The sequence below is a fragment of the Colobus angolensis genome, unplaced genomic scaffold, assembly GCF_000951035.1.
Source record: "Colobus angolensis palliatus isolate OR3802 unplaced genomic scaffold, Cang.pa_1.0 Scaffold24, whole genome shotgun sequence".
Lineage (NCBI taxonomy): Eukaryota > Metazoa > Chordata > Mammalia > Primates > Cercopithecidae > Colobus > Colobus angolensis.
The window spans coordinates 2,885,262-2,897,617 of record NW_012115599.1 but is presented as its reverse complement, the minus strand read 5'-3'; the positions used below and the strand labels follow the sequence as shown (position 1 = coordinate 2,897,617).

Sequence of the window (12,356 nt, the reverse complement as noted above, 5' to 3'; positions counted from 1 at the left end):
ATGGAGACATTGGGAAGGTTAAAGTGCTTAAAACAGCGGGGTGTGGTGGCTCACAGCTGCAATCCCAGCACTTTGGAAGGCTGAGACAAGAGGATCACTTGAGCCCAGGAGTTCAAAACCAGCTTGAGTGAGACCCCATCTCATTTTTTAAAAACAAAGAAAAAAATAATTTAAAAATAAAATAAGGCCGGGTGCAGTGACTCACGCCTGTAATCCCACCACTTTGGGAGGCTGAGGAGGGCGGATCACTGGAGCCCAGAAGTTACAGACCAGCCTGGGCAACACAGTGAAATCCCCTATGCCCCCGTCTCTACAAAAAATACAAAAATTAGCTGGGCGTTGTGGTGCGCTCCTGTAGTCCCAGCGACTCGGGAGGCTGAAGTAGGAAGATCGATTGAACCCAGGAGATCGAGACCGCAGCAAGCTGAAATGGGCCACTGCACTCCAGCCTGGGCGAGAGAGTGAGACCCTGTCTCAAAAAATAAATAAACAAAACAAAATTAAATTAAATTAAGTGCTTAGAACAGTGCCTGGCCCAGAGCAAGTACTGCAGATGTGTCACCCTTTGTTTTGGCTGCAATGTCAACTGCCACTGCCCAGTCTGGCCGTGTTGCAAACTCCGACTGCGTGCGCCCCCTGGAGGGTATTGAAATTCCTGCACCTGTGGAGGGTTGCTTTCTACCCTGGGTTTCCTTACGGCGGCCTTGAGTTGGTAAGCTTCCCATTGCCAATGTTAAGTAATGGAAATTCCTGTTAGTTTAGCTTCGTTATCATGGACATCATTTGTTGGCAGAGATTTTGAAAATCCTACAGGTGTGATGCTGCATATTTCCACAGTCTAATTTGTAACAGAAAATGTTCTAATAACTAGATTTCAAGCCATCAGTATGTGTGGGTCAAACATGGATCATCTCCACCCCTGTAGTTAAATGTTACTAAGTTCTTTATCAGGAATGCATGGGGAACACGGGCTGCTGGGTTTTCAATCTCTCTTCAGTGGGCTCCAAAATATTGGAGGCCCTGTACGTGGAGGGCATTGGCCAGAGTCCAGGAGTGGCCCTGCTGTTCAGGACTAGGTATATGGGGAGTGGCAGAAGGCCCCATCTGGAAGGCATCCCAGCAGCCTGATATGGCAGCAGTTGTCCTTGGGCTCCTCCTGGGGACCTCAGCTCCCCAGACTGTCCTCTGCCCCTCATCAGCTAGCCTCCTCCTCATGGACCCCAGGTCTGTGGATAACACTCCTTCATGCATGCACACACACACGACACATACACACACACACAGCTTAGGACCTGGCTCTGACCTCTCCAGTAAGCCTTACCTGATTGATCACACTCAATTCTAACCCATCATTCCCTGTGTACTTGAGGATCCAGCATATTTTTCCCATCTGTTCCTTACTCTGCAAAGGCTCAGAATCCTGGCTGGGTCAGAGTGAGTCCTTTCTTCCCAGACCACGATGGTATTTGTACTGAGGCCTATTCACATACATTTAGCCACTCATTCGATACAATATCCTGCACTGGGTGGTTAAGGAATCTGGGCCCAGAGAGGGTGAGCAACTTGTTACAGGTCATGCAACCAGATCCAGGCCGGAGGAGCTCCACGATAGATCACACCACCTTTTATTAAGATGTTTTCTGGTGATCTAACTCCCTAGCTAATGAACTAACCTGGCTCCTTTCATGGTCTCTGCAGATGCCAAGGGGACAATTCGGGAAATTGTCCTGCCTAAGGGCCTGGACCTGGACCGGCCCAAGCGGACACGTACATCCTTCACTGCCGAGCAGCTGTACCGCCTGGAGATGGAGTTCCAGCGCTGCCAGTATGTGGTGGGCCGCGAGCGCACTGAGCTGGCCCGCCAGCTGAACCTCTCCGAGACCCAGGTAAGAGACCAGGGCCAGGCCACTCCACTCTTGTCCTGGCAGCCTGGGAACTCCTGGGGATATGAGGCCCTGTGAACTGCTACAGGGAGACCCAACTTCCGAGGAGTTCAGACAAGCATGAGGGAAAGACTTTCAGCTACAGGTAAATGAGAGCGAAAGAGCAAATAAACACACTGCGATGACAGACAGTCAGGAAATGCCAGCGAGGGCCTTCTGGATACATCAGGCACTTTTGGATGGAATATGGAAAAGGTTCAGAGAAACAGGGAGAGCAGCCCTCAGGGCGCAGGGAATGGCTTGAGGGAGTGTTGACATGTAAGAGGCGTGACGAGAAGGGATGGTGAGGGCTTGGCTGGTTGGAAATAAAGATTCTGGGGAAGATGAAACATTATAAAATTGGGCTGGGGACCTCTTGCTTCTCCATTCCTGGCCCTTTCCCACTCTCCATCACCTTCCCTTCATCTCAGGGTGCCTCGGTCTCTTGTTGGAAAGGAGGGGTCTGCACACCCCCTTCACCTGGGTAGGGCTGGCATTTTAACAATAGTATGCTTAACTCGAAAGAAAAAGCTTTTGTAAATTAAGCACCTACCCTGTATGAATGGAGACCCTTTGAGCTGGTTCTAGAGCTACAGAATACTACTACTAACGATAATAATAATACTTAGTACTTAACACGTGTCAGGCACTAAGTGCTTTGCCTATGTTAAGTAACTAATCCCTGCTAAGAAGCAGATGATGTCATTCCCATGTTACAGGTGACAGGAAGTTATGCCCAAGTTCAGAGAACTAATTCGTTCCAGAGCTGGGCTTTGGACAAGCAGTCTCTCGTCTTCATGCTGCCTATAAATGGGGCAACCTTCCTTGAGCTTGTCAAAGAATAACTCAGAGACCCTTCTTTCAGCCAGAGCTCTAGTAGTTTGCTTTCATATTTGAGGGAGATCAATCAACACATGCATTGCAAACAATGGCCGAAATAGGATTGATAAAGTGGAGAGGAAGGGAGGAGGGGAGTGAGGAAGCGCTGGTCTGGAGCAGTGTGCTGGTTTCCTTCCTGCGAGTGAGGCAGGAGGCTGTGCTGGAGTGGGGGCTTCCCCTCTGTTCTGTGTGGCTGCTGTCCTCCCCTGTGTCCCTGCCTCAGTGAGGTCAGCTCTCCCTGCTTCCCTCAGCATAATTCCTCCAGCCCCTCAAATCCCACCAACAGAGTGCTGTGTAGCCCACCCCTGGGGAGGGGGTAGTCAGATGCCCGTGGAAGTCCTGGTCCCCTTGAGGGGTGAGCAGGTTCCTCCTGGGGTACACTGAGTGTAAGACAGAGGAAGAGGCAAGAAGGGGTGAGAGGCAGAGGAGGGGCAGACAGGGAGGAGAGGCAGACCGGGAGGAGGGGCAGGCTGGGGAAGGACAGCAGCTGCTGTCCTACAGGGCTGGGTCATCTCCACCTGCACTTGTTTTCCCCCAGCTGCCACTGCAGAGCTCCCAAACAACCCTTCAGGGCCTCCCTCCAGCTGGGCTCAACAGGGGGCTGGGAAGCCCGGCCTGTGTTCAGAGAAGAGGCTGCAGTGGCAGGGCCAGGCCAGAGCTCCTGGGGAAGTCACCGAGGCCCGTATTCCCTACACTGAGCTGCCCTTGGAGGTCAAGCCCAAGCCCCTCCTCTTCCAGGAAGCCTTCTGCAGGCGTCTTGCCCTCTTCCCAAGAGACCTTTCCACATGGCTTGACCTGGAGAGAGATAGAGAGAGAGAGAGAGAGAGAGCATGTGTGTGGTGTTGGATCTCCACCAGTATTTGCTTCCCAAGGGCAAGAATGTGTTTATAGGCCAGGGCCCCTCGTCACGCTCCACAAGGAGCCCAGAACACAGCTGGTCACATAGTAGGCCCTCAGCAAGTCCTCCACACTGTTCCCACTGATGACCCTCCTTTCTCTGTCCCCAGTCCTAGGGTTGACAGATAGTAAAAGTCACGGACAGCCAATGCTTATTGAGCACTTCCCATGCACCAGGTCCTGTTCCAAGGGTGTGACACAGTCTAACTAGTTTAGTCCTCACCACAACCTTGTGGGATACATGTGAGATTTTTCTTCCAACACCAAGTGTATGGTATGTTCCAACCAACAGCAGGCAGTGCTCCAATTCTCCAGCGTCACTGAGTATATTCAACAGTTCAGTACTGACATCTATTCCCAGAGCTAGCTCAGACCCTACAAGTTAAGGGCTCAGTCCCACAAGACAGTGCCACAGCAGACCCAAGTTCCAGGAGCCACCTGTGCTTCTGAATGGACTGGCCTAAAACTGGGGGCTCCCACATCACCCTCTTCAGGTTTGACAATTCACTAGAATGACGCACAGAACTCAGGAAACACCTCCCCTACACTTGCTGGTTTGTTATAAATGACACAAGTGAGGAACAGCCAGATGGAAGAGGTGCAAAGGGCAAGGTAAGGGGGAAGTGCGTGGAGCTCCCATACCATTTCCAGTGTCCCTGTTCCCAGCGCTTCCACATGTTCGCCAACCAGAAGTTCTCCTGGTCTCCTTGTTCAAGACTAAATCCAGGCTGGCCTGGCACAGTGGCTCATGCCTGTAATCCCAGCACTTTGGGAGGCCAAGGAGGGAGGATCACTCAGGATCCCAGGAGTTCAAGACCAGCCTGGGCAGCACAGGGAGACCTTATCTCTAAAATAGTTTTTTGAAGCATTTTTTACAGTTTACACTGTAAACTGCAGGGTGTGGTGACACACACCTGTAGTACCAGCTACTTGGGAGGCTGAGGCGGGAGGATTGTTTGAGCCCAGGAGGTCAAGGCTATAGTGAGTCATGTTAGCTCCACTGCACTCCAGCCTGGGTGACAGAACAAGACTCTATCTCAAAAACAAACAAAAAAGACTATAATCCAATCTCCATTTCCCTCCCCTGCCTAGAAGGAAAAAATGGGGTCGGCTGAAAGTTTCCACCCTCTAATCACAAGTATGGTCTTTCTAGAACCAGCCCCAGTCCTGAAACTACCTAGAGATCCACCCTGAATCACCTCATTAGCATATGACAGTAAGTCTTATTTATTTATTTATTTATTTTATTTTATTTACTTACTGTAGAGACGGGGTCTTGCTTTGTTTCCTAGGCTGACCTGGAACTCCTGGTCTCAAGTAATCCTTCCTCCTCCGCCTTCCAAAGTGCTGGGATTATAGGTGTGAGCCACCATGTCCAGCAATAAGAGTATATGGTTTCCACTTTAAAAAGAAGGAAACTGAGGCATAGAAAAGTTAAATAAATAACTTGCTCAAGATTTGCAGCAGGCGCATTCATGAACTCATTTAACCTTTAGAAGAAGATGGCTTTATGGATCTTATTATCCCCATTTAAGCAAACTGAGCCTCAGAGAGGTTAACTAACTTGTAGCTAGGATTCTGTGGCATTCTCAGTATGTTCACCCATACTTTTGTTCAAAAATATTATTGAATATCTACTATATAGCAGGTACTCTTCTAGGCACTAGGGCTATAGCTTAGAACAAAACAGACCAGGCACCTGCCCTTGTGCAGCTAAGATCCATGGAGACAAAGACAAACTGGATTTCCAAGAGTGATAAGTGTTATGAGGGAGCTCAAATGGGGTCATAGGAGAGAGACTAGAAGGAAGTGTTTTACTGAGGTGTTCAGGGAAGGCCTCTTTGAGAAGATGACATTGAGCTTAGGCCTGAATGACAAGGAAGAGACAGCCAGATGAGAAGGCAGGACATGTCAAGGCAGAGGGTAACTATGAAGACCTGAGGGGTAGGAACTGACATAGAATGCTCTAGAAGTGTCAGAAGGCCAGAGTGGCTGGAGCTACAGGGTAATTGAGTAAGTAGGTAGGGGAGGATCATGCGGGGCTTAGAGATCATGATAATACATTGAAGAGAAAGTGACAGGAGATGATTGGCATTTTACAGAAGTTGCTCTGGCTGCCACCCAGGGAAGGGACCACAGAGGACAGGAGTGGACAGGTAGGGACTACTGACATGGGCCTTGAACAGAGAGGTGGTGGAGAAGAGAAGCGCACTGACATGAGAGGTACTCTAATTTAGCCCTGGAAAATGTTAGGACTTGCTCATGGATTACACGCACAGGGTGAGGGAAAGGAAGTGGTTTAGGTTGAACAACTGGGAGAATGGTGACACCATTTAACGAGTTGAGAAAGTAGGGGAGAAGCAAGATGGTGGGAGCGTAATCAAGAATATTGTTTTGGATCAGTTAAGTTTGAGATCCCAGCAGAGATGTCAGGAAGGCATGTCAGATTTTGGGGAGAGGGCTGGTTTTTCTCTGATTTAAGTTATCTGAGAGTTTCTGTCAGAGCTCTTTTGGGGGAAAAGATAAGAAATTCCTTCAGGTGCCCTCAGATAATGGATGGTCTCCCCAGGGATAAAAACAGAAGCCATAGCCTTGTGGAAATTCAATAACAGGAACCACGGTGTAGCCAGGAATTGGAAGAGACTGGAAGCCAAAGGTTCTTTTGGGCCCAAGAGATTCAGCACCAGCTACTCACAGATCTTCCTCCCAGTGCTCTGCTGAATATGCGCTCCAACGGCTCTCCAAAATATCTGCTTCTCTCTCTGTTTCTCCTCTCCTCTCCTCTCTTCTCTCTTCTTATCTCTTCTCTTCTCTCTTTTTTCTCTTCTCCTCCTTCTGCCAGACAACATCTCTACCTTCTTCCCTGGATACTCAGAGGACCCAGGCATGGTTCCAATTCAGGCAGAGAAAACACAGAGCTTGCTCAGGGCCCATTTCCATGGCTAGTCTCTTTTTTTAATCTAGCGTGCCCAATTCAGTTGAGTTGTCTGCAGATTTAAATGAGAAGCCCACTTACAGGATTGGGCAGGCAGAATGGGGAAGCCCTTTCCTTGGCTCCCTACCACCCACAGGGCTCTGCAGGATAAAGAGTCCACCAGAGTAGGAACAGAGAGCAAGACACAGTGCAGCTGACCTCTGTCCCAGCCTTGCCCAGACTCCGTGGCTGTGAAACAGAGGCTGCGCATGGCTGCCCTGGAGAGCAGGGACAGCCTCAGAGGAATCTCTCTCTTGAGACTGCAAAAGAACCCTCTGCCCACCTTTATCAGCCCAAGGGTAGCATGCACTCAAAGCTCTTCTCATGTTGGAGAACAGGGACAGCCCCACTTAGTCCAGTTCTCCTTGATTTTAGAAACTTTCTGATACACCTTGTCACCATGCTTTGTTTAAAAAAGAAAGTTTGGTGTTTGATTAAAGCAGCATTTCTCAAGGTATGCTCTGGAGACCAGCCTGTACGTACAGCTCCCCTGGGGTAAAATACAGATGCCTGTACCACCCTCAGCCCAGAGGTTCCCAGTCAGATTTCTAGGGAAGACCCTACAACCTATATATTTTTCGTTGCCGGTGCACAGTGATGTCTGAGAATCACTGCCTTACGGAAAAGTGAGCAAATCTGACCAGATGTGATCACCATGTTGCTTAAAAGAGTTTATCATCGGCTGAGCACGGTAGCTCATGCCTGTAATCCCAGCACTTTGCGAGGCCGAGGCAGGCAGATCACAAGGTCAGGAGATTGAGACCATCCTGGCTAATATGGTGAAACCCCGTCTCTACTAAAAATACGAAAAATTAGCCAGGCGTGGTGGCAGGCGCCTATAGTCCCAGCTACTTGAGAGGCTGAGGCAGGAGAATGGCATGAACCCGGGAGGCGGAGCTTGCAGTGAGCCAAGATTGTGCCACTGCACTCCAGCCTGGGTGGCAGAGTAAACCCCATCTCAAAAAAAAAAAGACTTCATCATCTGCCAGGCACTTTACTAAGTCCATGATTATTAGCCTACGGAGTCATTACAACAAAACTGTGAGGAAGAGTTATGAACCCTGTTTTACTGATGGGGAAACTGAGGCACCAAGAAGTTAAGTAACTTAGTCCTAAGTCATCTAGCTAGTAAGGGAACCAGAATTGAATTAGGGGCTGTCTGACCTCTGATTCTCCACTATATTGTCTGCTACTTCAACCAAAACACTTACCATATCATAACACTTACTGCTTGCCCATGACCCACCCTGCTAGTGCCTGACAGCCAAGAGGGTCGAAATGGAGTTTTATTTATTTTTGTTTTTTCAGCACCTGGCAATGCCTGGCTTGCATCAAATGCTTGATATTTCTGTGTTGCCTGAATGAATGACCGGAGTACCAGGGTCCGAACAGGACATAAGAGGATGTGGCTACAGAGGAAGGGAAGGTGAGAGTCTGGCTCAGGACTCCCCTCCTGCAGCTGGCCTGGAGGACGTTCTAAGGGCCAGGAGCCCAGGAGTCAGGCGGAGAACAAACTGCCAAGTCCCAATATGCCCCCGGGATGCCCACTTAGCTTGGATAAGAGCTGTTCCAGCCCTTCAGCATTGTCCTCAGCCTCATGCTTGATGCCTCTGCCCCAGATGGCTTCTTCCAGAACAGCAGAATAGATTATACCTTTCCAGTGCAGATTACAAAAACCAGGCCATCCTAGATACACAGATACCGCTCACCTCAGATTAAGTATGGGCCCATGGTCACAGGAAACAGTCTTTAAAAGAAGAATGCCGTTTCCAGATCAACAATAAACCTTGGAATTTAATACTGGCCATGAGCCCAAAGAAACTGGTGGATAATCTCCTGGAAAATTCCTCTGTAGTCCTGGCAGCCAAGTGGAAACCGTGCCCATCCCCTGGTGCGCAGCTGTGGGTCACAGTGTGGCCTAGCAAGAGATCAGGGAGGGGGACGGGGCCATGGGTCACAGTGTGGCCCAGCAAGAGATCGGGAGGCGGGCGGGGCAGCCACCAAGCATTCACTGAGTCCCAGGGAGTCAAGATGACAGCCTCCAGGAGGTCACACGGGGCCCTGAGAAGACAGAGGAGGGAGACAGCCCAGAAGGTGCACTGAGCAGGTGAGGGGAGAGGCACACCTCAGGAGGTGTGCCGGCCTCGCCACCCTGTGAAGTTGGCTAGGAATGGTTTCCCAGAAGCGGAAAAGGACAGATCACTTTGGATTTAACCTTGAGAAGACGATGACCCTGAGGTGGAAATGAAGGCCTCCTGGGGGAGGAGGGACACATTCAGAGGGTTCTGAGCCTGTCTGTTCTTCAGAGAGACAGAAAGACAACATTTGCAGGACCTTATGAACCTACCTGTTAGGGCCTGATGGGCCTGATGGGATTGATGGTGGAAAGTAGACAGTTGAGCCTTCTTACTCCTTCCTGCCCTTGAAGTCTGCAATGCTGGGAAGCACATTAGAATCACCCACAGAGCTTTAGAAGAATACCCAGGCCTCAGCCCCATTCCCTAGAGATTCTGATTTAATATGGGTGTGGAATGAGGCCTGGGCATCGTCCCAGAAAATTCCAATGTGCGGCCAAGTTTGAGAATTCCTGACCTAGCCCGTGTGTGGCCAAGAAACAAGAACCCCTGCTCCCAGCCCCTGCTCTATCTGCCTCTGACTTCTCCTCCCCTAGAGTCCAGGCTCACCTTCTCAGGAGATGCCCAAACCCATCACCAGCTCACACCCACCTCTCCTTGCTACACTCAGAGCTGCAGGAAGATGGGATATGTGGGAGAGCACCTTGCAAATGCCTGGTCATTCCTCATCTGTCACACCCCATTACTGCCACTCCCTGAGTACGAATTGCCCTCTGTTTGTCGGTAATGAGTTAGTGTCACTCCCCCACTAGACCTTCAGCTTCCCGAGGACCAGAATCGTGACATCTGTGTCTCCTCTCCCTCTAGTTCAGAAACAGAGCTAGAAACAAAGAAAGCAAGTGATAAATAACTACCCACATTTCCTGTGGGCCAGGCACAATGCTAAGCCCTCTAAATGGGCTTTCTTCTTTCATCTCTGCAATAGCCAAGTATTATTGTCCCCATTTTAAAGATGAGACACTGAGGCTCAGGGGTTCCTGGAGGTGGTGCCTGGCTTCACGTTCTAGGACGGGGAGGTGCTGGCTTGGCTAAGAGGTCAGGAAGCTTCCCAGCAGGGACAGGGAATGCAGCAGTGTGCAGCGCTATGCTCCTTGAGCATCTGGTGGGACTGCTTCCCTCAGTAGTCAGATTCCAGAGGTGACAAATAGGAAAGGATTTTCTTCTTTCCAGTCATTGCCTTTAGCTAGATTTGGCTGAATCTCCCTTGACCATCCCTTACTGATATCTTCCTCAAATGTCCCCTCTTCAGGGAGGCTGCATGTGCCATTCCATTAACAAAATGTCACCCCCCCTTCCTTTCTGCTATCCTGCCACCTTTCTCTAAAGCAGTGCCCCCCATAGTATGACCCTTGGGCCACTGCCAGCCCATAAACTGTTACCTGTCTATGACATGGTAAGTACAGAAATAGACAATAGGTATTTAGAAAAGGCCTGGTGCAGTGGCTCATGCCAGTAATCCCAACACTTTAGGAGGCCGAGGTGGGCAGATCACGAGGTCAGGAGTTCAAGACCAGCCTGGCCAACATGGTGAAACCCTGTCTCTACTAAAAATACAAAAATTAGCTGGGTGTGATGGCACACGCCTATAATCCCAGCTACTCAGGAGGCTGAGGCAGGAGAATCACTTGAACCCCGGAGGTGGAGGTTGCAGTGAGCTGAGATCGTGCCACTGCACTCCAGCCTGGGCTACAGAGTGAGACTCCATCTCAAAAAAAAAAAAAATGTATATAGCAATCTTTCCAGTAATTCATTTTAATTGTATTTTTTAAAGTATTAGTCCTCAACAAAATTGGACACTTAATAAGTGGTCTTCACCTCAAATAATTTGAGAAACACAGCTCAAAGCCCTTGTTGCCAATTGACAGATAGGCTTGCTTGTGTTTGTTGTTCATCCTCTGCCTCCCCAACTCCACTGCCCACTCCACATGGCAAGGATTCACTCGGCTTTGTTCACTGCTGATTCCCTGGGCCTCAGTGTATATCTGATGAGTGAATGAACACATAAAGGAAGCAATCAACCTCAAGTAGATCCCATAACTTTCTGGTCATTTTTGGTTATTGAATCTGTGTCCGTCAGGTGCGGTGGTGTGCACCTGTAGTCCCAGAACTTGGGAGGCTGAGGCAAGAGGATCGCTTGAGGCCAGGATTTTGAGGCTGCAGTGAGCTCTCATCGCACCAGTGCACTCCAGCCTGGGCAGAAAACCAACACTTTGTCTCTAAAAACAAAAATAAAGAAAGAAACTCAATCCAATGTCCTTCAAAACACAAAGCTCACATCTAGTTTAAATCTCATCTTCTCCTGAAGCCCCACACTGCTTCCCCACTCAGAACAGCCTTGACTCACTGCTTGCCAGCAAGGTTTGAGGTTTGCGGAAAGCACATCTCACATAGGAGCATGAGCACGCGATCATCCTGCTGAAGAACTATGAAAGGACCCCTGCCCACTCTGCCTCCTCCCAGTGCAGCCTCTGGAGGGGACTGTGATCTGTCTCAGTCACTTCCTCCCTCTTCCCCCAAGAGCCACCTCCTCCAGGATCAGAGGGCAGGGGGTGGCTTCAAGGAGGCAGAGATATTTTTAAAAGACTGGACATCTTCTGGTGTGAGGAGGGGAGGCACACAGGCCTCACTTTCTGAAGGCCTTTGCTGGCGGGCCAGTCACTCCTAGGAGGTGGTGATGTCTGGCATGGCCAAGGTGGCCTAGTCTGCCTTGGTTCTGCCTGTCTTCTTAACCTGGGCAACCCTCTGGCTCCAGCCTCCTCCTCCACCCATTTCTTGGCACCTTCTCAAAACCTTCCTTACAGGAAGGAACCAGCAAGGTCTTCCTGATCTTTTCTTATTGGGCCCTCCCCTCCATGGTTCTCAACCTCCCTCCTGGTACACCTGCCCCAGCTCCAGGCGAGGAGCAGCGTTGGCCTCTGTGTTCCCAGGGAAACAACTCTGGGTCCTCCCATTGTGGCCCCCATGACATGGGCCTGTAGGTGCTGTGGCCTGATGAGTTTCTGGACTGGGGCATGAATGCCAGTCTCTCCTAGTGCCTACAAGTGATTCTTCTGGGCCCTCCCCCAACTTGCGTCTGTGGGGCAGCACACCCTTCCTCCCATGAGGTTCTGTGGCCCCCGGGGGACTGAGCCTGAGCTTCCTGCCCAGTTCTCTTTCCTCAGGTAGACTAGGAAGGGGATTGGAGCACTGGGTGCTGGGTGGTAGAGGCAGGGCCAGTTCTGCCTCCTCTCAGAGGCCCTGAGAAAGACCTCTTCCATGATGCTGGTGACTCTCTTCAGACTGTGGCACCACTTTGTCCTCAGCTTTGAGTGTGTGGCCATCAGAAGTCCCCCTCAACAACCTGCCACATCCAGTCACACTTGGTGTTATGTTGAGAAACTTGGCCTTTATAGGTGATGGGGCAGGAGGGTGCTGCTAAAAACTTCAAACCGGGCAATGGTCAGATCAGGTTAGAAAGAGCTCCCAGCCGGGCATGGTGGTCACGCCTGTAATCCCAGCACTTTGGGAGGCCGAGGTGGGCGGATCACAAAGTCAGGAGATCGAGAACAC

General features: G+C 50.2%; 1 protein-coding gene across 1 annotated transcript in view; it reads left to right on the top strand.

Moving 5' to 3' along the window:
• VAX2 (ventral anterior homeobox 2) overlaps positions 1 to 12,356 on the top strand; it is a 33,908-nt gene that overhangs the window by 19,360 nt on the left and 2,192 nt on the right. The window contains exon 2 of the mRNA XM_011945215.1: positions 1,699 to 1,886. Within this exon, the coding sequence (XP_011800605.1) occupies positions 1,806 to 1,886 (81 nt within the window). The 5' untranslated portion in view covers positions 1,699 to 1,805. The remainder of the gene's footprint in view (positions 1 to 1,698; positions 1,887 to 12,356) is intronic.